Source organism: Ixodes scapularis, unplaced genomic scaffold (genome assembly GCF_016920785.2).
Source record: "Ixodes scapularis isolate PalLabHiFi unplaced genomic scaffold, ASM1692078v2 PGA_scaffold1__304_contigs__length_218370807, whole genome shotgun sequence".
Classification (NCBI taxonomy): Eukaryota; Metazoa; Arthropoda; class Arachnida; order Ixodida; family Ixodidae; genus Ixodes; species Ixodes scapularis.
Window position 1 is genome coordinate 110,277,472 of NW_024609846.1, and position 26,895 is coordinate 110,304,366.

At 45.1% G+C, this 26,895-nt stretch overlaps 2 protein-coding genes across 3 annotated transcripts; one reads left to right on the plus strand and one right to left on the minus strand.

Annotated features, from left to right (window-relative positions):
• The first annotated feature begins 269 nt into the window (after positions 1-269).
• On the plus strand, positions 270-20,819 carry LOC120846196 (sterile alpha motif domain-containing protein 3-like). Of its 2 annotated transcripts, XM_040217896.3 has the most exons (10): positions 270-490; positions 4,443-4,571; positions 7,937-8,067; positions 9,012-9,161; positions 10,001-10,088; positions 10,807-10,965; positions 13,657-13,869; positions 17,353-17,524; positions 18,558-18,643; positions 20,286-20,819. In XM_040217896.3, the coding sequence occupies exons 1-10, from the start codon at positions 338-340 to the stop codon at positions 20,574-20,576; spliced, it is 1,572 nt and encodes a 523-aa protein (XP_040073830.1). In that variant the 5' UTR covers positions 270-337; the 3' UTR covers positions 20,577-20,819. The 2 variants fall into 2 exon arrangements, with proteins under 2 accessions (XP_040073830.1, XP_040073869.1); XM_040217935.3 differs by lacking the exon at positions 10,807-10,965.
• Positions 20,820-20,821: 2 nt separating this feature from the next.
• Positions 20,822-21,497, minus strand: LOC120846260. Its single transcript, XM_040217981.2, has 2 exons — positions 21,380-21,497; positions 20,822-21,105 (listed from the first exon to the last, which is right to left on the minus strand). Exons 1-2 carry the CDS (start codon positions 21,495-21,497, stop codon positions 20,903-20,905), a joined length of 321 nt encoding a protein of 106 aa, XP_040073915.1. The 3' UTR covers positions 20,822-20,902.
• Positions 21,498-26,895: the final 5,398 nt, after the last annotated feature.

The window sequence follows — 26,895 nt, forward strand, 5'->3', positions numbered from 1 at the left end:
TGTTCTCCCGTCCCCTGTCTTTACGAATAGTAAAGTGTTTTTGTTTAAATTCTTAGTTTTGGCGCGGTTTGTTCCTCAAGTATTTTCCGGAATATATTGTGTGCTTAAGCTACACTAGGTGGCGCAAGCTGCCACATATACACCATTAACCATTGGTTCAGCCATCTATCCACCCACAGCCTTCACCCACTTATCGTTCCTTTGTTCTGTTTGGCGCGTTACTTGCGGTGGTGACGAATGACGGTTGGCGAGTTTACGAGTTTACCGAGTTGACGAGCCAAACGAATGTCAGTATTTTCGCGCCTAGCTGCTCGCGTGGCTTTAGCAGCGTTCGACAATGCCGCCCGTGCGGTGTCTGGTCACCGTGCCTCACCTAAAGGCTGCCAGGTCTTTCAAGCTCGAGGATGGATCGGTAAACTCTTTGAAACATGCGGTGGCTACGTGCCCCGTTCTTGGGAACTCCATCAAACTGTCTTCTGTCAGGTTTCAGGCAAGTGCCTCGTTTCTGTTGACATTTTCCCCGTGCTCGAACTGTAGCAGGTCACAGTAAGCTAAGTAAACGAAGGATAGAGAAGACACCGAACTGCGAAGCTGTGAACCACCTAATCCAGAAAAAAATATCGAAGTGATAAGATTTTAACCGCCTAAACCACCGTCATCTTCGAATCTATCTTGGAAAGGGTACATGTTATATGAGGAAATGACGTTTTAGCGCGAAGAGTAAAGTATAGACCGCATGAAAGCGATTTGGCGAGTGACGAGGCAAGCGTCGGTGAACCCGCTTCGCTGTCACTCGGTCACTCGCGCGACGAGGCAATCCGCATGAAAGCAACGGGAGCAAGCGACATTGTAATCCAAAAGGAAGTGTCTAGAGTTCCGTCCAGGCGGAACGATGGTCGCCACTAAAGTAACGTCCAAGTTGGGTCTCGTATAAAGCAAATGTTGAAGGCTAGTTTCTGAAGGAGTAAAGCTATAGACCAGTGTCCGCGCCAATTCCGGGGCGCCGCCATGTTTATCTACGCTCGCGCCACCACGCGGAAAGAACTGGCAGGCAGGGAGGGGAGGGCTGCGTTGGCGGCGTTGCTTTGGGTAGCTGGATGCGGCAGGCTGTCCGAATGCACCGACACATCGTGAAAGGTGTCTTCACCAGAAGCCTCTGCAGCCCGTTCTTCAACAGGCAAGATGTCGTGAACATTCGAGAATCCATCTCGATCAAGGAAAATAAGGGAAAACCTTTCTTGTCTTAGATGTTCTCGGTGTCTGCTGACCCTTGACATCCGCGTTTCAGTCCGGGTTCATTGCGTAGTAAATATTTCGCTACCGCTTTCTTGTAGCTTTCAAATGCTTGAGTGTTGGCTTCTTGTGTACGCCATTACATTCGTGGCACGTTTGAGACCGATTTTCGCGATCTGCTTGCCTTTCTGCGGCAGCGCGGCTCTGCCAAGCCGAAACAAGTGCGAGGCGTTCACTTTATCGAACGCAGTTTTAGCGAATGAAAACGAGACGACGACGTTTCATCGAATGGGTCTAGTTACATAGACAGCTGGGATTAGCTTTCTTTTGTAATGTGGCGCCTTGTCCGCCGCTGCGAAGCGGCGTAAACGAGGGCTCCGAGTATGTTAGCACGCGTACCCCCCCCCCCCCCCCCCCACACACACACACACACACACACTGCGAGCGTCTGGGTTCGAAACTATTAATTGCCAGTTCTAAAGGATGGTACTTACTTGAAGTGGGAGCTGGAATTATACGAGGTACCAGGAGACACTTACTATCGGGCAACGAAGCACGGTGCCTGTGGGGGCAGAGTCTAGGAACGCTACTGATTAATATTGTGACAGGCGATCAGTTATGATAGCAGACGAAACTGCGACTCGTTTGTTCAGAAGTTCGCGGTGATATTTTATTAGCCCTCGTTACAGCACACCAAGAATCTTAGGCAGTGAAATTCACATCACGCAGGCTCGTCCGTCGTAGTCAAATGAGCGCAGTCGACGATGAGGTGTAATGAGCTACAAAGCTTCACAAGGAAAATGCGCGTGAGAAAGAGTTTTGAGGAAGTCCAAAACACCGATCCAGCAGACGCACGTACGTACGTTTACTCCGGACTTCATGAACCCGACGGCGCAAGATCAAAGAGCACCGCCGCCATCGCCACCCGGTTTTCTCTGCACTTTGCGCGACGACGGCACTGCAACGGAGGGCACTCGCCTCGGCGTTAACAATCCGCGAAATAGATTAATTTCCCACTCTTGAAGCCATTCCAAATGATAAATGAAAATACCTCGGCGTTGTTGAACATCTGACGACACAACCAACACAACTGTGCCGCTGGCTGCGTGAGCCTGACACAAATGTGCCGAGCGCCTGCTCGGCACGGTTGTTGCTCATGAAGGCCTGCTTATTTGTAGTTGAGACGATGATTCCACATCTTTCTTGGTGCTTGCAATAACTTCGAAGGGCAGGGGAACCTTCTCACGAGGACGTTGAAGACACTCAACACCGGAGCCACCAAAGCAATCGCACAAACCGTCGCCATGTTTGCTTCTTCTTCGTCACTCGCGGCGCGGTCAACTCGTCGCGAGATGTTTTCTGGCTCGGATAGACGAAAACCAACAACGGCAAAGTGGCGTATGGACACACGGCTCTCACATTACGGGCACTATACTCACATACCGCGGTAAACAGGACCGATGCCGGCGAAACGGCAGTCGGCACACCAGCGAAGAAGCCCTCAACGGGAACCGGCGGCGCAGGCCGACGCAGCCCCCCCTCCCCGTGAGCGTCTGGGTTCGAGATTATTGTTCGCTTTTGCTCCTTGCGGTCGAGGCTAAAAAGAGCACTTCCGGACAAAGGTCTATACGCACTCCGGAGTGCGCTTCGGACGGAAATGGCTACACGCACTCTGCGGAGAGCTCATGCCGCTCGGGTCACCCTTTTCGAATGGCACGTGTATCGCTGGGGAGCCCGCCTGCGTTCCCCCCGCTTCGCGGCGACAGTGTGAGGCTGCTAATTACAAAACGTAACCAGTACACGCCGCTTCGCGGCGTCCAGCCGGCAACCCAAGCCCCGCTGTCCCCGATCGCATCAGGAAAGGGAGTCCCGTACCATTTAGTTTTGCGAAGTTTCGTCGGCAACGAATCTTTTAGTGTTCACCGGGGAAAAAAAAAAAAAGTAAATATTGCCAAATGCTTCGACAAAACAAAATGTTTGAGAAAACGAAACAAAAAGAAAGTGGGACCACCGCGGATCGAACCCACGTCCACTAGCGTACGAAGCTGACACCTTAACCACTACGCTATGCCACCGCTTAAAAGAATGAGTTGTTGTGACTATTCCTTTTATATGAGACTAGCGGAGTGCGTATAGCCATTTCCGTTTGAAGTGCACTCCGGAGTCCGTAGGCTTTATCCTTTCTGAAGTGGTGGTGTAGTGTAGTGGAAAGGTGTCTGCCTTACACGCAGCGGGCCCGGGTTCGAACCGCAGTGTGGGTTTACTTCTTTTTTTTTCTTCTCGATTTTTTTTTTGTCGGTATTTACATTTCTCTTTTACAATTATCTCTGAAAGACATGAAGGCATGTTGTCGACGAAACTTCGCTGAACTAAATGGCCGGAGGTGCAATAGGGCATAGCGGGTTTGGGTTGCTGGCTGGGCGGCGTGTACGGAGGGCTAAGTGGGTTAATAGGGAGTTTTCATAGACCGTTTTCGCCGTCCCGCAATGCCCTACGCAGCTTGCTATGATGTCGGAACTCTACAGTCAAGGGCATGGGCGCACAGGCGCAGTAGCGGCTTCTTCGTTGCAGAGGGCTTAGCGGTGAACGAAACATGGTCTACGAAAACTCCCTCTTAGTTTTGTAATTAGCAGCCGCATACTGTCGCCGCGAAGCGGCGTGAATGCAGGGGAGGGGGGGGGGGGTGTTAACGAGCCCCCCAATGATACACGCGCCGTCGGAAAAGGGTGACCCAAATGGCACGAGCTCTAGCTCCGCGTTCCAGACGGAACTCTAGTAGCAGCTATCGTTCCGTCTGGAACGCTAGCCACACCGTACGTCCAAATCGCCGCCTTCCCTAGGTTCACAGGGGCGAGAGAGGAGGGTGGGGGAGAAGGTTAGGCATATCCATTTCAGTGCTCTGTCTGGACGTAACGCTAGCCACAGCGTTGGACGTAACGCTAGACACCTCTTTTTTTTTTACTTTTTTTTTGTAGGGCATTTGACAATATTTACAGTAAGCTCTCCACGTCGTGCGTATGGCCATTTCCGGTCAACGTGCACGAGCTCGTGCCTATAGCCTTTACTCTTCATTGAATAGGACTGATTTGAGCCAGCACATATGAGAACTGAAAAGAAGCTAAGTGCCTCTGGAGCTGATTTACTAACTATATAAAAATATTTTTGGGTTAGATATATGTGAAGCTAGTCCATGCGCATACATTTTACAGATGCTGGATTTGGTATTTGAAGAATACACTGACCTTGCTGCGGACGACGAAATACATGACATGGCTAAAATCACTCTCCTGCCCATTGTAACTGTCCCAGAGGGTGGGCCAGGCTCATCTTCCACTCAGGTATTTGGTTTTGCAACAAGTTCAAGGTATATCAAGCATTAATGAAAAAAAAAAAAAAGAAACGGTTTATTACTAGGAATATAATCACAACTGTGATAGGCTGTGTCTATACGAGCGTTTTTTTAATTTTTTATTTTTTAAAAATTTTTTAATGGTGATAGCTATGTTAATGCCGCCTTCACTGTATGTTTGTGGAGCTTGGTGCCTGATTATGATTGGTAGAAAAGCGTCCTGTCACTTCTGTACGTCCGTCACTATCCAGCAAGTGTGACGCCGGCGCCTCCAGCAGACACGCTGTCTGTCGAGATAGTGGCGAAGGGCATGAAACACGGGCGTCACTTTTTTTTTTGCATCATAATCAGGTGCACCTTTCAGCGTGTGGTTTTGAGTTAAGCAAAAAAAGGAAAAATTAACAGATGAATATCTCAAAGCCTGTTGCTTTTTCGGGAACCGTGTCAATTGGGTTGGCTTTTATTAATGACCACCTTTAAAACTACAATAGACCCTTTCCGGAATTCAGTCTGGCCACTTTGATCACTATCATCATCATCTGAAAACGCCATATGTGCTACACTAATGGCGGACTTCTGTTTACTGATGAAGGAAGTTGAAGATGCTCCTGAGCATCTTCATCTTCAGACCCTCAGGGCTAGGGTGACCAGACGTCCCGTTTTGGCCGGGACAGTCCCGTTTTTCAGGTCCATTTCTGCCGTCCCGTCTTTTTATCCCAATATAGAATCATGTCCCGTTTTCGCAGAAGTACATAGTTTCAAAATTGGCACCAAGCGAGTAGAAGCAAACTGCAACTATGCCTATTCGTTGCAAGTATATTTTACAAAACTAACCGTAGGTACTTTACAATATTTACCCAGAGAGTAAAATTTAGGACTGTTCTTGCCCACAAACACTTTTTCTTTCGCGAGGACGGTAGAAATATTTTTTTTTAGTTACTGGATATAGCACGGATGTAGAATCATGTAGGAATAGCACGCATGTAGAATTTAATTACATTTTTTCTCAAACTTTAGTACCCCCCCCCCCCCCCTTTACCGCTGGGATGTCCCGTTTTCTACCTTGAGGAATATGGTCACCCTACTCAGGGCCTGAGGACATTGCAGAGGGGAGTGTGTTACAAGGAGACATCAAAAGCAAACAAACAACAATCAAAAGCAAACAAACGACAATCTTAAGAATGAAAAAAATACATAATAATGAAATGCTAAAAGTTAACACTGTTAAGGCATCGTTTAGAAGCGATGGAATCGGATATGGATGCCACAGATGCTGGAAGGTGATTCCATAAGACCGTCGTCTGAGGTATAAATAAATTATAAAAAGTTGTAGTGTTACATTGAGGAATGCCCATCTGTGGATGGTCAAGAAATTATGATATGTAAAGAGGTGTCAGTAACTTGTCACATAGCAGAGGATTATAGTAATAAATTTTGTGGAACAGACACACTGTTAAGATTTCCACGTAATGCAAGGTTAGGTAGGTTCAAACTTATTTTCATTGATGTTACACTGGCAGTGCAGTGATAATTAGCAAGGATGAAACAAACAGATCTGTTCTGAATTGCTTCAAAAGCCAATATCAACACGTTAATGCCAGGGTTCCCAATTCAAGAGGCATATTCCAGCTTAGAGCGCACGAGCGTTTTGTAAAGAAGCACCTTGAGAGATAAGGGAACTGATGAGAAGTTCAGTGTGATTGTTCGCCTGCACTCAAGCACGTAGACCAAAGTATAGGGTGGTCCAAGTCACCAGGATCGATATAAAATGGATCATAGAAATCGACACCTGCACGTAGCAATCTAGACTTTTTGTCAGAGGTGTATTTCACATGTCGCTTTCCTTTTGTAAAATTAGAAAGCGTAGCTCTCTTTCTGTAAAAAATAAGGCCAAGAAACTTGCCAGGGTCTACGGCGGACAGTGACGCAGACGACAGGGGTCTAGTAGCAAGGTGTGTTTGGCGTTCGTATAGATTGATGGGCTACCTCCTTACTGCGACGGCTTGCGACCAAGGTTTTATAAAATGAAGATAATCTTTTTCAAATGTACCTTCGGTTAAAAAATAAATGCGGGCAATAAAAGCAGAACTTAAAGTAAAAAAAAATGTGTCTGCATAACGACAGCGCTTTTGCTGCCAACGTGTCGTCTGCTAGCTTTAGCTGGTCGGCTGCACCGTCGGACGCTGCTCCCGATGCCATCTATGAATACGATCGCCAAACACGCCCTGCTACTGGGCTTGGTCGTCTGGGTCGTTGCCTGCCGTTAACCCTGGCAATTTTCTTGGTCCTATTTTTTGTAATTTTACAAAAAAAATTGACCCGTGAAATAGATCTTTGACGAAAGGTTTAGATTGCTACGTGCAGGCGCCTGTTTTTATGGTCCATTTTAGATCGATCCTGGTGACTTGGACCACCCTATATATAGAGTATTGTATCGGGCACATAGGGTTTTGTCGAGGGGGGGGACCGCCCATGTCAAAATGGCATAGATGGGGGAGGAGGAGCGGGCAGGGAGAGGAGGTCCCAGCAAAACTGAGGATTTGGGGCTATGTGCTCGTATTGTATATGCAAGTACAGTTGCTGGTGGTGTGAGCTGGAATATGCAAGCGGTGACCGGGCTGCGCAGACCACATAGCCGCAGCAAGTGACTGGCCACAGCCTGGTCGTCACTCATGCTTTCCTGCTTATATCGCTTGCTAATGTATGTATCGAGGTCCTCGTTAGATAAACTTTGTTTCGTGTTAGTACTGGATACCAGAGCAGTTTGAGTGTTGCATTAGAAGGAGGGGGCCAGTCAGGGCCATGTCTTTTTCAAAGTGATATGGCTTGCATGCTCTACTGGACGGTGTTGCACTGTACTCCGCATATTATTCTTAGCATTGAACAGCATCTCTGTTTGACACTATGTGAAATTGCATGCTGTGCATGTTTGCATCTACCGAAGAGCTTAAGCTTCAAATTCGGGCTCAGATTATGAGCCACGAACCAAGAATACGGTGCCGAATTTCTGTATTATTGAAGACGAGCGTATTGGTGAAGGTTCATATCCACACACGAAAGGATAAGAAACGGAAGGTGGACAGGGCCGAAATAGGACCTCTGGAAAGATATCTTGGTTTGTTCTTGTCCACTGCGTTTTTTATTCTTTCATGTGTGCATATGAAAATTTTGTACATTACGATTTATACTGAATTCCTGAAACGGCGAGCATCTAGCGGCATTTATTAGTAATAAATACACCAAACCTTACTTATAGCATGTAAAGTACAAACCGTTATATCATTAAAACAGCCTGCTGGGGTCCTTAACACAAATCCAGTAACTTTACACTGCAGGGATTTCCTTTCGTTTTAGGAGGAGGCTTCATTGGAGACGGTGCGCACTGAAAACTGTGAAACCGCCCAAAGAGAGAGCTTGCCAGATGAAACTTCTCCAGATGACTCCTCTCCAGATGTACCATTGGTAGGCATCGAGCCCTTTGAGCTGTAAGTGTGTTTTAATGGTTGCGACTATAGAGGCTATGTTGTGATACAAGGCAGCCTCGAAATGCTTCTATTCCGCTGTCACTATAGAACGGCGGACAAAGTGGCATCAATGGAAACGCTCATACCAGCTGCACTAGCGTCTCACCGGGTGCCTACCGTACATGTGCGCTTTGCTTAGGGTGGTGACATCTAGCCATTTTGGTTCGCGTCTTTTTATTTATTGTTTGCTTGGATCACATGTCGGCTAGTAGCTTTACCTGCGCGGTGCCGTTTTGTTTCATCTACTTCTTTGACGCATCTCACGTACATGGACCATTGTGTTCTGCTGCGTTCCCTGGGCAATGGAGGAACCAGGCACGTATCCAGGGGGGCCCATGGGGCCCGGCCCCCTCTCCCCCCCCCCCCCCAATATCTTCCATTTTGCTGGGGCCTCCTCTCCCTCCTCCCCCTCATACAGCATTTGGCCTCTGCCCCCCCCCCCCCTCCCTCCCTCCCTCCCTCCCTCCCTCCCTCTTCCGAAACAAGACCCTGGCTAAGTGCCTGGGAGGAACACGGGCGCTTCACAAGACTGATACACGCATGTGTCCTCACCACATGCAGTTTATTCAGGGAACACAGAGCTGATAGCTCAGGTGGTAAAGCACTTGGCTCACACACAGTAGGCCCATAGTTCGATCCCTGGCAGCGGCAAAGTGTAACAAATGTTTTAGAGCATTCATCAATATCGACGACGGTTTCTCTACACCATCATTTCAAAGGGGGGTGAAGAGCCCATAACAGCTATCGCTTTAAAATGAGGTTGAGAAAAAGCATGTGAGACGCCTATAACATATTTATTGTATTTCTGTTTTTTTGTTTTTTTTTTATATGCTTCTACATAGCAACATTTTTTTTCTTTTTTTTTTAATAATCATTTTCTTATAAAATAATTGCACTATTTTTAGGCCTTCGTGTTCAGACGACGATGGGAACACCTTCATTTTCCCCAAGCTTGGAGCTCTCCATGATACGATCATCTCTGGCAAACCTCTGACATCTTCATCATTCCGAAAGATTGTGGAGCTCCTCTTTCGTGCAATGGTGAACATAACAGTGTAAGTAAGGTGGTCTCAAAATTCGGACTTATTCCTAGCTTCATCATTTCCAGTTCCTTTCATGGGTGACTTCTTTGTGGGCACCGGTCAACCTTTGTCTTGCTGTATCTTTCTGTATCCAGCTAAACCTATGTCTTAAATCACAGTATCGAAGCAGGTGAAACTGATTTTTGCAATATATTTGAAGTGGGTTTAATCCCTCTAACCCTCCTTGTATACAAAAAAAAAAAAGTAATTCGGAAAAAAAGCTAGGTTGCTTCTTTCTGGTCCTTATCTTGCCAAATTTTGTGCAGTGGTAAACATAGTAGATTGATGGCTTATTTGCGTTGTTTCACAAGTGCATCTTTGTGCTGAATTTTAGGCTTCTTGGTCGAGACCGCTGCGCCAAAAATGAAATTAGTCAGTTCAGGCTAGAGAAATGTTTGGTTAGTTAGGTCACTTCTTGTCATTTGCTAGAAGCAATCCATGCCCTCGCTGTATTTACAGGTGTATGTGTTGCTGGTGTGTAAAATTAATGGAAGCTTTAAGTAACTTGCTCGTTTTCCTTCAATAGGACAACATGTCTCTTTGTCGAAATTCATATTACAAGAATTTGCTAAGCGGAAAATGTGTAGATATTCCTTTTTTTTTTTTAAATATCTGAAAATTTGGTGCGACTAGTTATAATCGATTGGGGGTCATTGGCATGTTTAAAACATTGATGCACTGTGTACCATCTGAACAATACCTTGCATCTTCCTCGCGTAGGCTCAGTCTGCATACGGGACCTATTGATTCACAATGTGGGTTATAATATTAGAGATTGTTGAGCCATAAGAATGGGCACGACTTTTCTGCAGGTTCCCATCTCAGCACTTTTACTCCAAGGTCACTCAGCTACTAACTGACAAGTACCCTCAGCTCCAAGATGTTATAGGAACTGGATCAGTAAGCACATTTCTTTTGCACGTTTATAATAATAGCTGCGATCAATTCTTAGCATTGGTGCTTCTATACATCTTTCCAAAAAACGCTCCTAGGCCGCCGCCATGTTGCTGATGCTGATGCAGCTGGCCCTCTATCAGCTAGAAATTTTCTGCCACCCTCTTGGACTGTGAACACCCGCTCAGTGCGGTTCTCTACCTGTTTTGGCGGTTTTGCATTCAACGTTTTCTCGCCCCTCTTGAAAGTTCCCACTTAATTTTTTTTATGAGTGCTGCATACCCTTTCTGTGTTATCTTCCATTGTGATATATAAGACTGGTAAGTGCCTGCCATTCAAGCTTTTCTGCTCGACATTCATGGGAAACGAAGGAAGTGATGGACGTCGAACTGCCCTCAACGCGATTTTGCAAATATTCTTCTCCCCCCTCCCAGAGATAATCCGCATAGAATCCTCGGTCATCTCCAAAAATAGTTGTCTGTGTTGGGGTGGGAAACGGGTCAGTCGCGTTTGTTCCTTTACCTTGGTGCTTTAGTGAAAAAGAAAGCTCTCCCCAGCTCAAAGGTGAAAAGAGTATAGCTGGACGCCATAATTTCATTCCTTGGCGCAGGAACGATTCCCTTGGTAGGCTCCCAATAACTGATATCGCAGCAAAAATGCTATGGCTGGACCTAAATTTAAATTTAGATAGTTGTTCAAGCTGTGGTATTTCTTTATTTTACAGGACTCGTGGAGAGTAGCACTGCGGTACAAGTTCAAAAATGAAAGACGTCGCCTTTCAGACGACGTCCGGGTTGCTGAAAACCGTGCAAAATTTGGATCAAAAAGACCAAATGATGGAGGTGCAGCCACACAGCTGAAGCGGCAAAAAAAGATTAAGCTGGTGAGGGGCAATGTTTAAACTTTCCGGGATAAACTTGGAAGATCAAAAATTGCTGATGTGGTTCGGATGCGGATATCGTGTCTGCATAGTGGATGATCAAATTGTTATCTACGCATGGTTTTCTTTCTACTCATCAGTGTCTGCCTTAGAAATCAACGAAACGCTTCCATCAATCAGATAACGCGAATCGGGAAAACTACAATGGTTTATCCCGTCTCCGCGAGTAGGTGGAAGCATGAAATGCTTTCGAGTGGAAAGGATTCGGAAAGATGATGATGGCAGGGAGCTCGATTCATTCCGATTCGATGGTTGGCACTCACTGGAAGCTCACCTGAGATTGGAGCTCACCTGGAAGCTCTCAAGATCCCAGGCGAGCTTCCATTAAGTGTCAATCAGTGATTTGGAACCAGTGGAGCCTCCTGCAATCGTCCTTCTTCTTGGGTCCTTGTCTCACAATGTCCATAAGATCTGAGAACATGCAGCACTCTAATGAGCAGAAAGAGTACTACCCTTGTCGCACTATGGTTTTCGAGATCACTGGCACGTAAAGCTCCTTGCACATCGCCAAAGAGCTTTGCACATGAGCAATCTTCAAGACTTCGTTAACACTACAATTTCTTCCTGTTGTGCGACGGCCATGTTCAGTAGCATACTTGAAAACCTTAATCTTCAAACCGCATGTTAGCTAATGTATGAAACCATCGTGGAAACCCCACGATCGTGCTGTTGGGGCAACCATAAGCTATAGACATTTGCAGAAAAAGCTCTCTGGCCGCCGCCATTTTGCGAACCAAGCGGCCCCTACCAGCCATAAATTTCTGCCACCTGCCTGAGCTGTGGAAACCCGGTCAGCATGACTCCCCAGCTGCATTGTGCATTCAGAGTTCGCCAACTTTTCTTGGAAATTTTTACTTTATTTGCCTGTTTAGGATGCTTACCCTTTGTGTGCTATCATGCACTGTGAGAACCAGGGAATACCAGGGCTCACAGCCTGCTCGGCCTTCGCAGGAAACAAACGAAGAGAGTGAACGTCAAGCAACTCGCGAGTCGTGACGGAGGCAGTTCGACATTCTTGAAGGATTATTTCCGTTGAGATAATCTCCAGAAAGCCTTCCCGACTTGTGTTCCGAGTCTTCGCGAGAAATAGCTGATAGGGTCGGGTCCGGAGTGTTTGCTTTGAAGCTGTGCAAAAAAGCAGCTCTCTTCTACATGTGCCCAAAACACGCCGGATTCCGTCTGATCGTCGTGAAGTTACTATCGTCGACACTGTTTATTGGATATGCTGTGTTATTTGAGACCTTTCTCAAATCCTGTTCGGATAACGCGGCATTGTGGGGTACGTACAATATATGTTGTTCGATTGATGAGACTCGTTGAATTTCATTTTGTGGGCGAGTAAATCTATGCAGTTTGAATATCCTGTGCGGTCAAATATTTTTGACGGTTAAGATCTTTGTAGATTGACAAGGCGGAGTGTATGGTGCCGTAAAAAGACCAACATAAAATAAAACAAACATCCCAGTTGCATTCGTTCTGTCGCTCACGGACTCACCAAAACAGCTTTCGTTGCTTTGTTTTTGTTCTCAAAAATAGTACAGAGCATTCTTAAAAACCCCGGGAAATTCTATTTGCCATAGAATACAAAAGAAAAATAGAACACGGCAATTTAGCCTCCACCAGCGTCCGAAAGTGTGCCCACGCAGGCTGCCACAGCCCACTGACGAGAAACTCCACAGCTCAGCGCAGTCTGGCAACACTGACTTATCCTCTCAAAACCAGGGATGCCTGCTGTAAATCGCTTCGTTCGAGACTGCCGCTTGAAAGGTCTATAGGCAACTTTCAAAAATCCTGCCATGCAACATTGCATGCGTTGCACGCTCGGAACAGTTGGCTGCGAAGCTGAGTGACATGGTTTCAGTCGAACAGGCGTTGTCTCTGCTTGCGCGACGAAACATGTGCAATCGCAAGTATGCTGAAGTTTCTCTCGCGTAAAACATCAACCAAGGCACCTGCAATTTTTTTGCTTAAAACCTGGCATGCTCGAAACCAATAAAATAGTGGCCAGTGTTTTTTTAATTGCTTGGCGACATTTATGGTATTTTACACTTGTGGGATGTCTCAGTTGTGAAAATGAAGTAGCGAGTTCCATTATGACACAATAATCATGGCAAATATCTGAAGCCGGAACTAAATGGCCCGCTAGTACCCGGAATTCATTTCTTGGCATCTCCTCACCAGGGGCCGCCCCGATTCGGAAAAAAGCTTATTGCAAAATGGCGGAAGGTTCATTTCTTCCCACGACCCCGGCTTGGCTTGGCCACCTGGAGATGGAGGTCGTTCCTTCCCATGATCGTCTAGCTGTTTATCGCTCAAAGTGGCGCATAAAAAAATTTGAACGTTCCCACCTCGTGATACAAAGTTGGGGGTGCATTTATTGAGCAAGGTGCAAGGAAATATGTTATATATTTTTATCTGGACTGTTTCCTTTTTTATATTGTGTGTTTTCTACTGTTTGTGCTCCCGTAGGGTAATGCCTTGGGCAATGTTAGGTCAAATGATTGAATTCAATTTTACCTTATCAGAAATTTTGGCATGCTAAGAGCATCAAGCACTAAAAAGGTAGTCAGTTGTTGTCCTTCTGTTAATGAATATTCATGTCTAAATCGCGCCCTTTCGATCATGCCTCTCAAGAACATCACTGCTTCGGCTTTGGCTGGAGAGGACGAAGCCAGCCTGATCGCCCATGAGGAATGGCTTATACGAGAAGGACGAAAGGCAGCTCCTGATGAAAAAGGAATCCATGAAAGGATGACTCTCACTGCGAGGAAGAGGCTCTCTGACATGGCACAAATGGGCATTGATGCTGTTAGGACAAGGTACCCATACCTGATGGACTCTCAGCGAGTGAGTCATTGCTGCTACTCTTCCGCTTTATTGAATACGAAGGTGTTGTTGACTTTTTTTTTGTACTCTTGTTTGAATACAGAAACTCTTATTGAAGGGACACTGACAGGGTGTTTATGCTCGCCGATGTTTTTAGTTGTACATGGCTTATGAGAACCCAACTGCCCAGAACAGAATTTGAGGCTCAAAATTCAGTTTCTTTCCGCCCGAGGACCGCCACGAGAACTGGCCGGTTCGAGTTGCGCTCTCTCTCTTTGTGATCACGGGCTGTTTTCTAAGGTTTAGACACAACCACCAAATTTAATCAAAGTCGTGGGTCATTGAAGGCACACAGTCAATATTAAAAATAGCAAAAAGATGAAACCCTTTTTTTGTGACTTCTAAAAAGCTGTTAATAAGATTATTGAGGAAAAAAAAAGTTGCACAGAGAACCGGACGCATTCTGTGCATTTCCTCGTTCAATAGCCCTTTTGCGAAATCCCCCAAGCGCCCTGGCCCGCGCGCGAGGAATTGTGGGAGAGACTGTCCCTGGCCTGGCCACTCTGCCTTGAGATCGCATTGCCTCGTCGCTCGTCTCCTCATAATCTTGTTTTTTGATTTCATTACCTATTTTTATATGTTCAAGTGTATATTTATTGGTTCTAAGTGTTTCTATTTTCTTCTGTGCGCAGTATTTTTTGCATATATATAGTTTCTGTCTTTATTATGCCTTTTTCGACGGGAGTGCTGACGAACAACAGGCCGCTTCGCGTGTCGTTCTCCGGGTGAGTGTTATCGTTGCTACTGGTTCCTGTCGTGCTGTTAGCTGTTCATTTTGGTTCACTTGACCCGCGTGCAGTCGTGAGGAGCCGTTTATGAACACCCACGCAGATGTCATAGGGGTAGGCAGACTCTAAATCAAGAATTGCGACGCGAGAGCAGAGTGCGCTGTGATTTAGCCGCCCGCGCCTGCTCCGTTGACTCGCAGTGCAGCGTATGCCTTCGGGTGCCGCTTGCTTGACCAAGATACAGCAAGCTGCTTTGTCGCTGCGAACCATTTGTCCGAATGTTTGCAAAGCTGAGGCATATGCAACGCTGTGGCGTTTGACAACTGCGCGCTGCGGTGCGATCCCTTTGCAAATGCCGACGGCTCAATGTCGCGGCTTGAATGTGCCTATGGCATGCCTTCATAATCTTTCTTTTAAGCGGTTGTCATTTGCCAACGCCCTTTTTCAAGTGCAGAGATAAGTTGCCGCGAATCATTTGTCCGAATGCCTGCAAAGCCGTAGCACCGTTTGTCATATCCAACGCTGCGGTGCCTGACAAACTGCGCTCAGCGGCGCGAGCCCTTCGCAAGCGCCGGGCGGCCCAACATCGCGGCTTGTGTGCGCTTATAGTATGCCTTCTTAAACTACTTGCTAAGCGGTTGTCAGTTAAAAGCACCCCTTTTCAAGTGCAGAGGTGTGCTGTCTCCCAGGCAGTCATCTTGAAACTCGTAGTTCCTTCGATAATTTTATTTCTCTAGTCAAGATGTCAGCTCAAGGTATTTTATTTCTTTAGGTCACCTTCAGCAGTAACATGCCCTCATAGTACAGTTTGCTGTGTGCCAGGCTGTACAAACAGTACTGCCGGCGGACGGCATGTTTCCTGGCACTGCTTCCCAAAAGACAGCGTCCTGCGAAGCGTTTGGGTGAAGACAACTGCGTGCAGTTGTGAGGCGCTGCAAAGTTGGACATGCCGAACAGTGTTACGGTTTCGCAGGCATTCAGACAAATGATTCGTGACAGCAAAGCGGCGGGCTGTATCTTACTCAAGTAAGCGGTATTGAAGGCACATGCTACAGTGCCAGTCAACTAAGCGACGCGAGAGCCGAGTGCGATTGAGCCACCTGCACTCGCTTTGTTGACTCGCACCGCACTCGGCTCTCGCGTCGTGATTGTTGATTCAGAGCTCTGCCTACCCCTATGACATGGGTGCGGGTGTTCATAAACGGCTCCTCTCGACTACACCTGGGTCAAATGAACCAAAAATGAACAGCTAACAGCACGATAGGAATCAGTAGCAATGGTAGTACTCACCCGCGGAACGACACGCGAAGCGGCGTGTGCAGAAGAGAATAGAAACATTTATAAGCAATAAAAAATACAGTGGTACAGATAAAAATAGGTAATGGAAATGAAAAACCGGATTAAGAGGAGACAGGCGACAAGGCAATGCGATTTCAAGGCAGAGCAGCCAAGCGAGGGAGCCTGTTGAGTGTTAGCAACATCCTAGCTAATGCAGCGACCAACGACTTAGTTGGAAGCTATGGTTCACAGGCCAGGTTTGGAGATCCTATCAACTCTATGCCATACTGCATGAAAAGGACTCGAGGGTCCGAAAGAAAAGAGTAAGAGATTGCATGTGAAGAAGAAGGTTTGATATTTCATCAGCGTGATGTCTGTAGTACCAATTATTTCTCTGCACTCTTGCAAGACTTGCTTGGCAAGTCAATAGACATATTAAGAACTTCAGAAGCAAAGGGAAGTTAAAAAAAATAATGTTACTAAAAAAAGAAACTTGCGTATTGTGTGTTCGTATGTTTGTTCCTAAAGCCCTTCCCACACCTTCAAGTTGTGGTAAATGGGGGATTCGGCCAACTCGCTGAAAGCCGACTCATCGACAGTCAATTCGTAGTATAGGCCAATTTGTTGTAGGACAATTCATCAAAAGGCAACTTGTCGAAAGGCAACCTGGGACTGTCATTTAACCCATTCGAGGCCGATTCCTCGAATGGGTTAAATGACGGTCCCAGGTAAAAGTTCATGGTTCCTTGTTATCTTTTGATCTAAATTTTTATTTGTGTTTGGACTAGGGACAGCGGTCTTTTTAGGTTTTAGGACAGTACCTTGAGACAAGTTTAGAAATGTAAATTTCGGGATTGTCCTTTTGCTAGTTTTCTTTATTACTTTTTGTAATGAGCCGCTGCGGACTGTTGCCGCGAAGCAGCGTGGACGGGTAGGCCAAGCAAACTCACACGTGCCACAGTGATGCACACGCGACGTAGTAACTGTCCCCCACTGCACCGTGAAAGTGGAGAAAGCTGCAAGTTGTTATCTTCGACAAGAAAGAGCGCACTGGATGTTTATTACGATACGGCGATATTACGCATTACTATAGGGCAGGATTTGCTTTAACATTTCAGGACAAAATTATATATTATGGCTTTGAAACAGCGGCGACCAGTTGGCGTCTTCGACTAATTTTTCTTCGACGATTTGCCTTATGACGATTCGGCCTATTCGACAAATGGGCTGCTGACGAGTTTACCGTCGATGAGTTGGCTTTCGGTGAGTTGGCCTAGACTCGGTAAATGGTAGTGCCAGTAAAATCTGAATTTAGGCGTTGTTTCTTGTTTCCCTTATTTAAATTAATGAACAAGTGCCAATTTCTTTGTAAATTTTATTAAAGAAATGCCGTGGCATATTTCCTGAACTTTCAATTTTTATATTTTCTTTTGTGAAGTTCGCTAAAGATTTCGAGAGGCTCACGAAGATGAACCTGGCCGACAAAGTCGCAAAAGGGATTGACAAGATCGTTCTGTTGGCCACAAAGAAGGCGATCGACTGCCAGGAGCATGTCCTACTTACACTGCAAGCAGCACCGCACATGTATCTGGGGAGGCTCAGGACACGGCGTGAGTACAGTAAGAAAACCGCTGCGCAAGGGAGGCTTTTCGACCAAGCGATAAAATACCACCATTCAATGCATGCATGGGAAAAGATAGTAAAAAAACAAACAAAAAACTTTCAGTCTTTCTCTTTTGTTGAGGAAGGAAGACTAGCGGAGCTGCACTATGGTGGGAATGAAGTAATGGCCGATCGCTAGTCGGCAAGCCAGAGTGGAAAGGTTGCGGCCATCTATGATGGTTGCTGCCGTCTCCTATATATGGCGGTAGCTGTCCAGAGTTCTGTGTCATCGGGTTATTTGAGGACTGACACGACCCTGGGGAAACTAGCCGCTAACAGCTCCACTGTAAAAAAAATAACCGAGTTTATGTGTGCAACCACGTTGGCGCATTGCTCGGCTGAGAAGTAAGCGAAACTATAGCTTTCAAAATGCGGCCTTTAGGGTGGGCTGCTTTGTGCTGGCCTCCCCTGTATTGAAAGATGGAACGTGACTGGCACTCTCGCTATCAGCGCGCTCGGAAACAATAGTGCTACGTGCTGCAATTTTGCCGCTCTGGTCGTTGGTCGCTCGTGCTAATCTTTTTCTGCTGCAGCTGTACATGCGCAGCGCCTTGGCAGAGGAGAACCCTCTGCCAAGGTGCAGGCAGCGTGGTGGAGGGCCGTAGAGGACAGACATTTGGGCTGCACACCAGTGTATGGGGAATAACTTTGGGAGTTTGTATCATACTCCCAAGGTTATTTCCCCGTGGTGATTTGAATTGTTTCATACCATTTGGTGACATGTCCAATGGCTTATCTATAATATTATGTTGCACCCATTTAGGTCGTTCTGGTGTGTTGCCTTCTTTTCTTTTAGTGGGGACAGGCTTGGCCAAGTGAACATCTTAGTATTTGTCTGAAGTTCCCTCATTGTCACTGATCCTACTGGAAGATAAGCAGAACAATGCATACATTTTTTTTCTGAAACCGTCCAGGACACGTGCAACGAAGAGTACAAAAATGTATTTGATATCTTGCACAAATGTTGTTGGTGTTTTTCAGACATCCTGACTGTTGCAACTCTGCGCATTTTGGCACTGAACGTCAAGGAGTCAACATCACTGCCCCTAATGTTCGTGCAAGAAGATGTAAGTTATTTCACTATATTTTTGCGAAAGTTGATGCTAGCAAGAACAAAGTTCCAGCCTACCTTCAATGTAGCAGGGTTAAATAAATGCTAACTAAAGAGGTTTTTTTGTTGTTTTTTGTGGGTAGAGTGTTCGTTTTTTTTTTGTTTTCACGGTATGTTTTTTCATAGTGCCCGCAGGGGCTAGAATTGGAGCCTTCTGAATACATATTAGTGACCATGTTGATGTCAAAGGAAACAAACATGTGAAATGCACATGAATACAAGTCCTGAAAAACCAATGAAGGCTGGAAGGCGGCAGGCATGCTGATCTTTCTAGGGGTTTCAATACAGAGACAGTGTAGCGTGTTAACTGGCTTCCAACAGTTCAATAGCAGCTTGTTCACCTGGCCCCTTTTGTTAATGGGGTGTCCCAAACATTAGGCCCACCAGGCCCCAAATACTTCTGTAACGCTCAAGAGATAATGGCCACCTAAATTACAGAGATATAAAGTAAAAATTTGAGGCGAACCAAGTTTCGGGTACAATGGCTGAAACGCCAAAAACCTAATAGTCTGGCTTCCAAAACACAGCCATGCTCAACGTGCCTCATGCTGGATTTTCACTGCTCCGGTTGGTGTTCGGACGGGAGAGATATGGCCAGCGACTGCACATAAAATGTAAATGTAGCTCGTGAAAATTAATTTATACAACTACATACGAGACATTGTTATGTTTGCTGTTTTCTGGAACCTTCATCTTTGGGTTTTTTTAGTGTAGAGGAGGAAGCAAAAAAATTAACATTGGCCAACGAACAAATAATAGCATGTACCGTTATGGTCAGTCGGTAGCCCTGTACGGTTCATAAATGCGGGGTGGCGAGGTAAGCAGGGTGCGTCCGTGGCAGACATAGATTGTAGCACCTGAGCTGCCTGCCTTCTGTCGGTGTTTGCCCCCTTTTTTCTCCTTGAAACTTGTCTGCCCTTGGCTATGTTCGCTGATACCGATAAGAACCCATTATTGCACCCAATGAGCGCTGACGACCGATGACACTGCCTGACAAAGCGCGTCTGCGCAAACATCCCTGCTTTTTGTCTTCTCTTCCTTCTGCACGTATTGTTTCTCATCTGTGCATTTGTTGGTGTCCTCTTATCCAAACAATAACCTCAAATGTACACAGGAAGGCTGCTGTCCGCATAAAGAAACCAGGCCACTGTAAAAGTGAGATGTGATAGCAAAGCAAAAAATCACTCTCATGGTGAAAACGAACCAGTGATGCGTCAGATTTTTGGCGTGACTTTTATTTTTTTTATATCCAGACCTGTACTCATTTCCAACAATAAATAAGTCTAGCAGCGTATCATAATGCATCGGAAAAGTATCTCACTATTGAAATGCAAATAGGTTTCACAAATGCATCTTCATACTGAAATAGAGATACTAAAATATATCTCTAAGCTTATATCGCAATATTTTCATGTCGTGATGTTTCCCCAATTGTAATTCCTCATTCATTTTACATTGTTGCAGATGCCGGTTACTTATTTAAACATAAGCAATGCTCATGGCCTGAACTGGAGTGAATAATAGCAGTTGACAAGAGCAAACATGTTTTGGCCTTCTACATTAAAATATGTTGTGCCTTTTCCTTTTACCTAACGCAGGATGAAAACATCCCACCGACACCGTGTGTCCTGTACAGCGGGCAAGACTTAGAGGATGCAGACTTCTTTCACCTGGTTGTTGATCGTGAGAGGTTGTTCTCCGTTCCAAATGCCGAGGAGGGGCTGTGTGTGTTGTTGGCAGCCTATTGGTTGTTCAGTATACAATATGAACGGAAGGCCTTCAACATGCTCGTCACTCTGGAGAGGCTTTTTCTCGGCATGAGCCACACAACTCCAAGGGCAGTGGTAATTAAATTTTTAAACAAAGTTTGCAGGCACGTGCATGGTTGAAGCAATGATTTGTGCTTCAACCACACGCGCATTAACTGCTTCGTTACGGTTCAGTTTGAGCTTTTTCTTTTTTTTTTTTTTTTTTTTACGGTGTTAGTTTGCAGGCTCTGTAAAAATGGATGTCCACCCACGGGACAGTGGGGCTTTACAGTTCAAGTAAGGAAAATGAACACATATTTTATTCAACATTTTATAAGTTAATTTTTACAAAATAGGCTTTGGGAAGAATAGCAAAACTGGAGTGATACCGGCAGAGAAATGAGGCTCATTTATTGGTACGAAAATCAAAGAAGCAGTGCCAGTCAGTTTCAGTGCAGAGGTAGATTTCACAGGACGTGCAATGGTGCTGAGTTTTCTTTGAGGAGCCAGGGTTCCTGCACTGTGTAGCATTCTTGACGTCTTCTTTCTTTGGCACGTGAAGTGCCTGCGCCGTCTGGACTGGCGAGTTCGGCAGTGGCTTGACTCTCTTGCGCGGAACCTGTGGCACCGCACAAACTTTCTAAAATGGCATCAGCCTGACTTGTTAGTCCTGAAAATCGAGCACAATCAATCAAACCAATTGTTTTCACTTCGCGAGTGTTTCAGATTGGTGCGAGCAAAACATGATCATCGCGAAATTCGTGTCATAAGTTTTGGGTCCCAGCGTCCACCCACGTAGACAGTTTGACAAGGGACTACTATAACCCTTGCTAATACTGTTGAAAATATTAAGCATTAGTGACCATCTGTGAACTTTCAAGAACTCTAGAAATATAAATTAACACAGCCTCCGTTTGTGTAAATCACATAAACTGATTACATACCTTGGCGTCGCCCGTAGAACATGCGAGTGCTGCAGGTCGCCATTTTTAACAGCAAGCAACAAGTTTTCAGTGCTGTTTGCTCAACACTCCTCCAGATGGCAGCACAGACTACGTCCATGACGGTGGACAGGCGTCCTTTTCTGTGTGCAACGAAGTTTTTTTTTTTTTTTCTTCTTCTTACAATTCAAAACCCAATGTTTACACTGGTGGACGCAGGGTCTCAGGAGGTTATACAGGGTGTTTCACGAAAGGTGTACAAATTCAATATTGCAAAAACTGCTCGAAGGCTTGTGTCGTTTTGGCCCTGGGCTCGAGGCCTATTTAGGAAAACTTTTGAAGTCCGGGATAATTAGATTGTTAATTATTTTTGAGTAACTGACTTTTTAGTATTGTGTTTTAGGTTATGGTTTCAATTAGAAAATTGCTCAGCATCATTGAAAAACACTAGATCAACATATTACACAACAATAGAAGGCACGTGCAGCATCTTACGACTTTCTGAAAAACCTCACAAATGGGATAGGTTTTTAAGTTTCGGTTTGCTATTGGAGCGCATCTCGACCTCGACGGCACCATGCCCCGTGGAGAAATGGTGCAACCAGCCTCTGCTGCGTTGCGCAAGGACATCGCAGCAGAGGTTGCTTGCGCCATTTCTCCATGGGACGCGGTGCAATCGGGGCCGAGATGTGCTCCAATTGCAAAACGAAACTTAAAAACCCGTCGAATTTGTACTGTTTTTCAGAAAGCCGTAAAATGCTGTGCACGCCTTCTGTTGTTGTGCAATATGTTGATCTAGTGTTTTTCAATGATGCTGAGCAATTTTCTAATTAAAACCATAACCTAAAACACAATATTAAAAAGTTAGTTACTCAAAAATAATTAACAATCTAATTATCCCGGACTTTAATCATTTTCCTAACTAGGCTCCTCGTCCAGGACCAGAATGACACAAGCCTTTTTTTTGTTGCGACCCATAGTTTTCGCAATATCGAATTTGTCCACTTTTCGTGAAACACCCTCTATGTGGATATTGCACTTTTCGCGACAGTATTATCAGGTTAATTTTTATTTTGCTTACAGAACAAATGATAGAATGTTTTATGGAGGCATTTTTTCTTTTTCTGTCTTTAAATGTATAACTTATGCCGACCTCCTGTAGGTGAGGTATAATTTATCTGTACGGGGGTTCCTCATTCCTAGTCACTTTCCAAAACTTTATAATTTTCTTTGTACTTGAGATTTCTGTGATATTTTTCATTACATGTTGGCAGATAGCATTGTTTATGTCAAGGAATGGCATACATTGTATTTTTTTTTTCGTTTGTCTTTTAGGGCACAATAAATGTTCAATTTTACACATTCTAATTGATGTCATAATGAGCTTCACTTACTGAAATACTGCTGTGGTTCAGTCAAGGGCTAGACCGCCATGCTTCCAATTAGTAAATAGATATGCTTAAGGAGATGAGTGAAGCGTGTTTCCTGCAATCCTCTGAGACAAAACTTGGCACTTGATCTCCAAACAGGAAAGCTCCACATGCTTCATTTGTAAAAGCCCATTATGTTTATAACTATGGTTTAGCCGTGCAGTACGATGCTTGGGGCCACTGCTTGCTCACTTGAAGTTCGAGAAAGGGCGGCACCGGAAGCACTACCAGTTGCCCTCAGGCTTGTGATGTGGCTTGCAAGTAGCTCTTTTGTATTACTTCATGAAGTGAGTTGCGTTCAATGTGACTCGTTCTTTCTTTATCATGTGCCTTGTATGTGATTTGGCAATACCCCCCCAGGTGAAAAAAAGTAAATGTGTTTAGTAAACATGATAAGCTGAGAATCATGATAAGAATATCCAATACTTTATATGATTTTCGTACAATTTAGAATTTCTGATATGTGTATTGGACACATGCCTATAAAATTTTTACTAGGGCCTTCATTTCAGCTTTCGTCCGAGTGCGGCAGACGCTACCGGCCAATCCAGCATCGGCAGAGTGTCATGTGAGCTTGAACTCCACATAACCAAAACGTTGCATGATACTCTCCCGGCACTGGATTGGCTGGGGTGGCCCAGCATCCACTGGGCCACCCCAGGGGGCGCCCATTTTACGGCAAGCACCCTCTACCAGGGGTGTTTGGCAAGCACCCATTATAAAGGGTGTTTGCCTGAACACCCTAAGGGTGTTAGCCCTGGGACAAACTGGTGTACACCCTTAAGGGTGTAAAAACTTTTAGTGTGTATGAACGCTGCTCGTTTACTGTATTTTTTTCTGCGACTGCCATAGTGTAGAAAGAAAAACTAATGTATTTTAATAGCTTATCTACGTCAAAGAATATTCCCGAGTAGTATTTAATAAAAGTAAAAAAATCGCTATTTGCAGCGAAAACCAATGAGTTTCTGCGCCTTGGAGTGCTCTTTTTAGCAAAAAAAAAGATCTGATATTTAAACTTTATCTTCTGTATCCTGGCTTTGATTTTCGCAGCTGTTTCGACATGAACGGGCGCGCCAGCACATCGCGCAGTAATGTAGAACTGGAGCATATTCCTACTGCCCGATGCGCTTTGAATCCTGGGGGGCTATGTTGCGCTTTTTGCACTCCCAGGAGACTAGGGAGAGGGAAGTGACGTCAACGACACAGCAAACGCAGATTGGGTGTTGATTTCGTTTTCTTCTGTCAACATCCAATCTGCGTTTGCTGTGTCGTTGACGTCACTTCCCTCTTCCAAGTCTCCTGGGAGTGCAAAAAGCGCAACATAGCACCCCTGGCGTTACCAGTGGTACTGAAGCAGTTGCCGCTCAGCGGATGCCATCTTCAGGCATGAGATAGCTCCCGCTGTCTAACCTCATATAACCTGTTTTAACAAATAACTTTCAAAATTCTTGAAATATAAGAAAACAGGACTGTTTTCGCTAGTGATTAATTTGATACGTGTTACATCGACACAGGTAATATAAAATATTCTGAAGGCGGTGCTCCAATTGAAAGATAAACCTTACCTGGGTTAGCAAGGACACGATCGCAAAAACGCAACACGAGGTTATTTATTTATTTACATTAGAACTCGAGTAGAAAAGTCACTTTGTCTGGCAACGTGCTCGCTCGCAGAGCCTCGATAGCGCTGCAGATCGCCTATAAAACAAAATAAAGGTATATTTTTGTTCGAAGCGACGGAGTTTACGTATACGGGCATGTATACACACGCTTACATCGTAATTCAGGAGAAATAATCTTCAGCTCGCGTACGAAACCGAACCAACAGCGGGGTAGAAAACATTTACCTTCAAATGTATGCACTGCAAAACTGGGCAATGTGAAACACCGTCTGCGCTGTTCAAAGCCACATAAATTTTTTTTATTACTGCAAACGACCTAATGTGCGCGAGAATAAATTTTCCTCGAATTCCGCGGTTTGATAAAAATTGAGAAAAATGTATCACACGACTAAAGCGCACGGTGGTCACGAGTACAAAGAATGCCATTAAGATTCGTGAAACGTTGTGCCCGCAAAATATTCTCCAAACCATCATTTTCTAAGTTCGCTGAATACCGAGCCCGAGAAAATAAAGTCGTCTAAAGTGTACAGAAAATATTTACGCCATCGTCAGACCGTTCTTCCGCAGATCACAATAGGGAGTTGTAGTAGACTGCATCCGCTATCCGGCTAAGCTTACCGCGACCGTAAACGAGGCCCGAAGTTCTGCAGCCAAGGCTAGCGGCGCGCGCTCGTTTCCGGTCGTGGTAAGCTTCGGTAAGTTTAGCGCGATGGCGGACGCGGTGCGGACTACTACAACTCTCTAGTGACTGGCTTTGCGTGGTTATGAAGGAAAATATATGGGCTGGTTTTCATGCAGTCAATTATAACTGGAAGTAAAATAAGAATGCGAGCGAACAGTTCTCTCAAGCGTTGAATCAAAAAAAAAAAAAAATCGAGGTAAAGCGAAAACAATTATGATTGTTGTTGTTTTTTTCGAGCAGTTTGTAAAACAAAAAGAAATGCGTTGAAATTGTTCAGCTGAAACGACCACGTATCACGGAGAGAGTACGAAGCAAGGAAAAGCAAAACCTACTTAATTTCATCGCATTTGATGTTCACCCCGAAGAAATCAAATCGCCATAAATCGACACTTGCTTACCTGCACGGTTGGTTGGTTGGTTGGTTGGTTGAAAGATCCGGCTTGTTGGCTGCAAGGGGTGACCTTTGGCAGAGGCGTCGCTGGTCACAGGGTGGCTCTTCGCCAGACTTGTACCGTACGCATTACAAGTAATCAAATTACATGTAATCGATTACTTTTGGAGTAATTTTGTAATCAGTCGATTACTTTTATTAGGCAGTAATCACGAGAGTAATCTGATTACTTTTTGAAGTAATAAAATTACTTGTAATCGTTACAATTTGTCCACGGGACCCCCCCCCCCCCCCCCCTTCCCCCTCCATCACACGTCTTTTTTTTTTTATAAAAAGAAGAAAATAAAATCTGCTTTTTTTTTTTGCACGGAAAAAAGAAAGTATTTTGCGGAGCTGTAGGAAACGAGATCAATCTCGTTGTATGTACAGTTTCTGTAAAATGTCCGTTTCTTTTTTTTTTTCTTTTTTTTTTGTTTTTGAGCTGGGATTGGGAGTGGATAGCTCCAGGGAAGCCACAGTGCATGACAAAGGCCATTCAGGGCGAAGTTTGAGGAAGCAGAATACTAACTTTGTGAGTCCTTCGTTCAAACTAGATCCCTCACGCACACCCACACAGAAATAAGAAAATAAAAAAATCCTGCTTAGGGTATCTACTCGCAGCCCATAGGAGAACCAGAACCGAAGAATGCCTGAAACGGATGCAAACTATAACAAAGGCAGTTGAAATATTTCCCCATTTCCTCTACGTGGTCTTTGTGACAAGCAATGTTGCGAGTTGAGAAGTGGTCGGGGCGATCTCTTCCGCTAATGGATACTACACATGATCCGTTTCAAATCCTGGAGCTGCTGCTCTTTTGTATAACATGCGAGCTAATCCATCTGTGAATAATAAAATTAGCGACGCAAACTTTGAGCGACAACCCTTGCTCAAGCTTAACAAGATCTAGAACCCCCTCCGCCCCCCCCCCCCCCCACACACACACACTGGCCAACGCCCAAATCATTAAACGTCTTCGAACAAATTCTATTCTTGTGTCCGCATTGTGAAGGTGCAAAGACCACGAAGAGGGAGCCAGTTTTTCTTCTTCAATACTTGTGCAAATGTGAAATATAGGTTGGAAGTAGTTCATTGTTATGAGCACTAAAGGTGTACGTCTTCACACAATAAAGTAATCGGAAAAGTAACGATTACTTCTTTGAGTAATGTCCAATTACTTTTGCCGCCGAGTAATCAGGTAATCTAATCGAATACTTTTTAGCCAAGAGTAATAGTAATTGTAATCGATTACTTTTTTTAGTAACGTGTACAAGACTGCTCTTCGCTGATAATGTGCCCGCACAACATTTTTTTCTCCCCTTTATATAACTTCATCTTCCGCGAGGGAAAGTGTCCG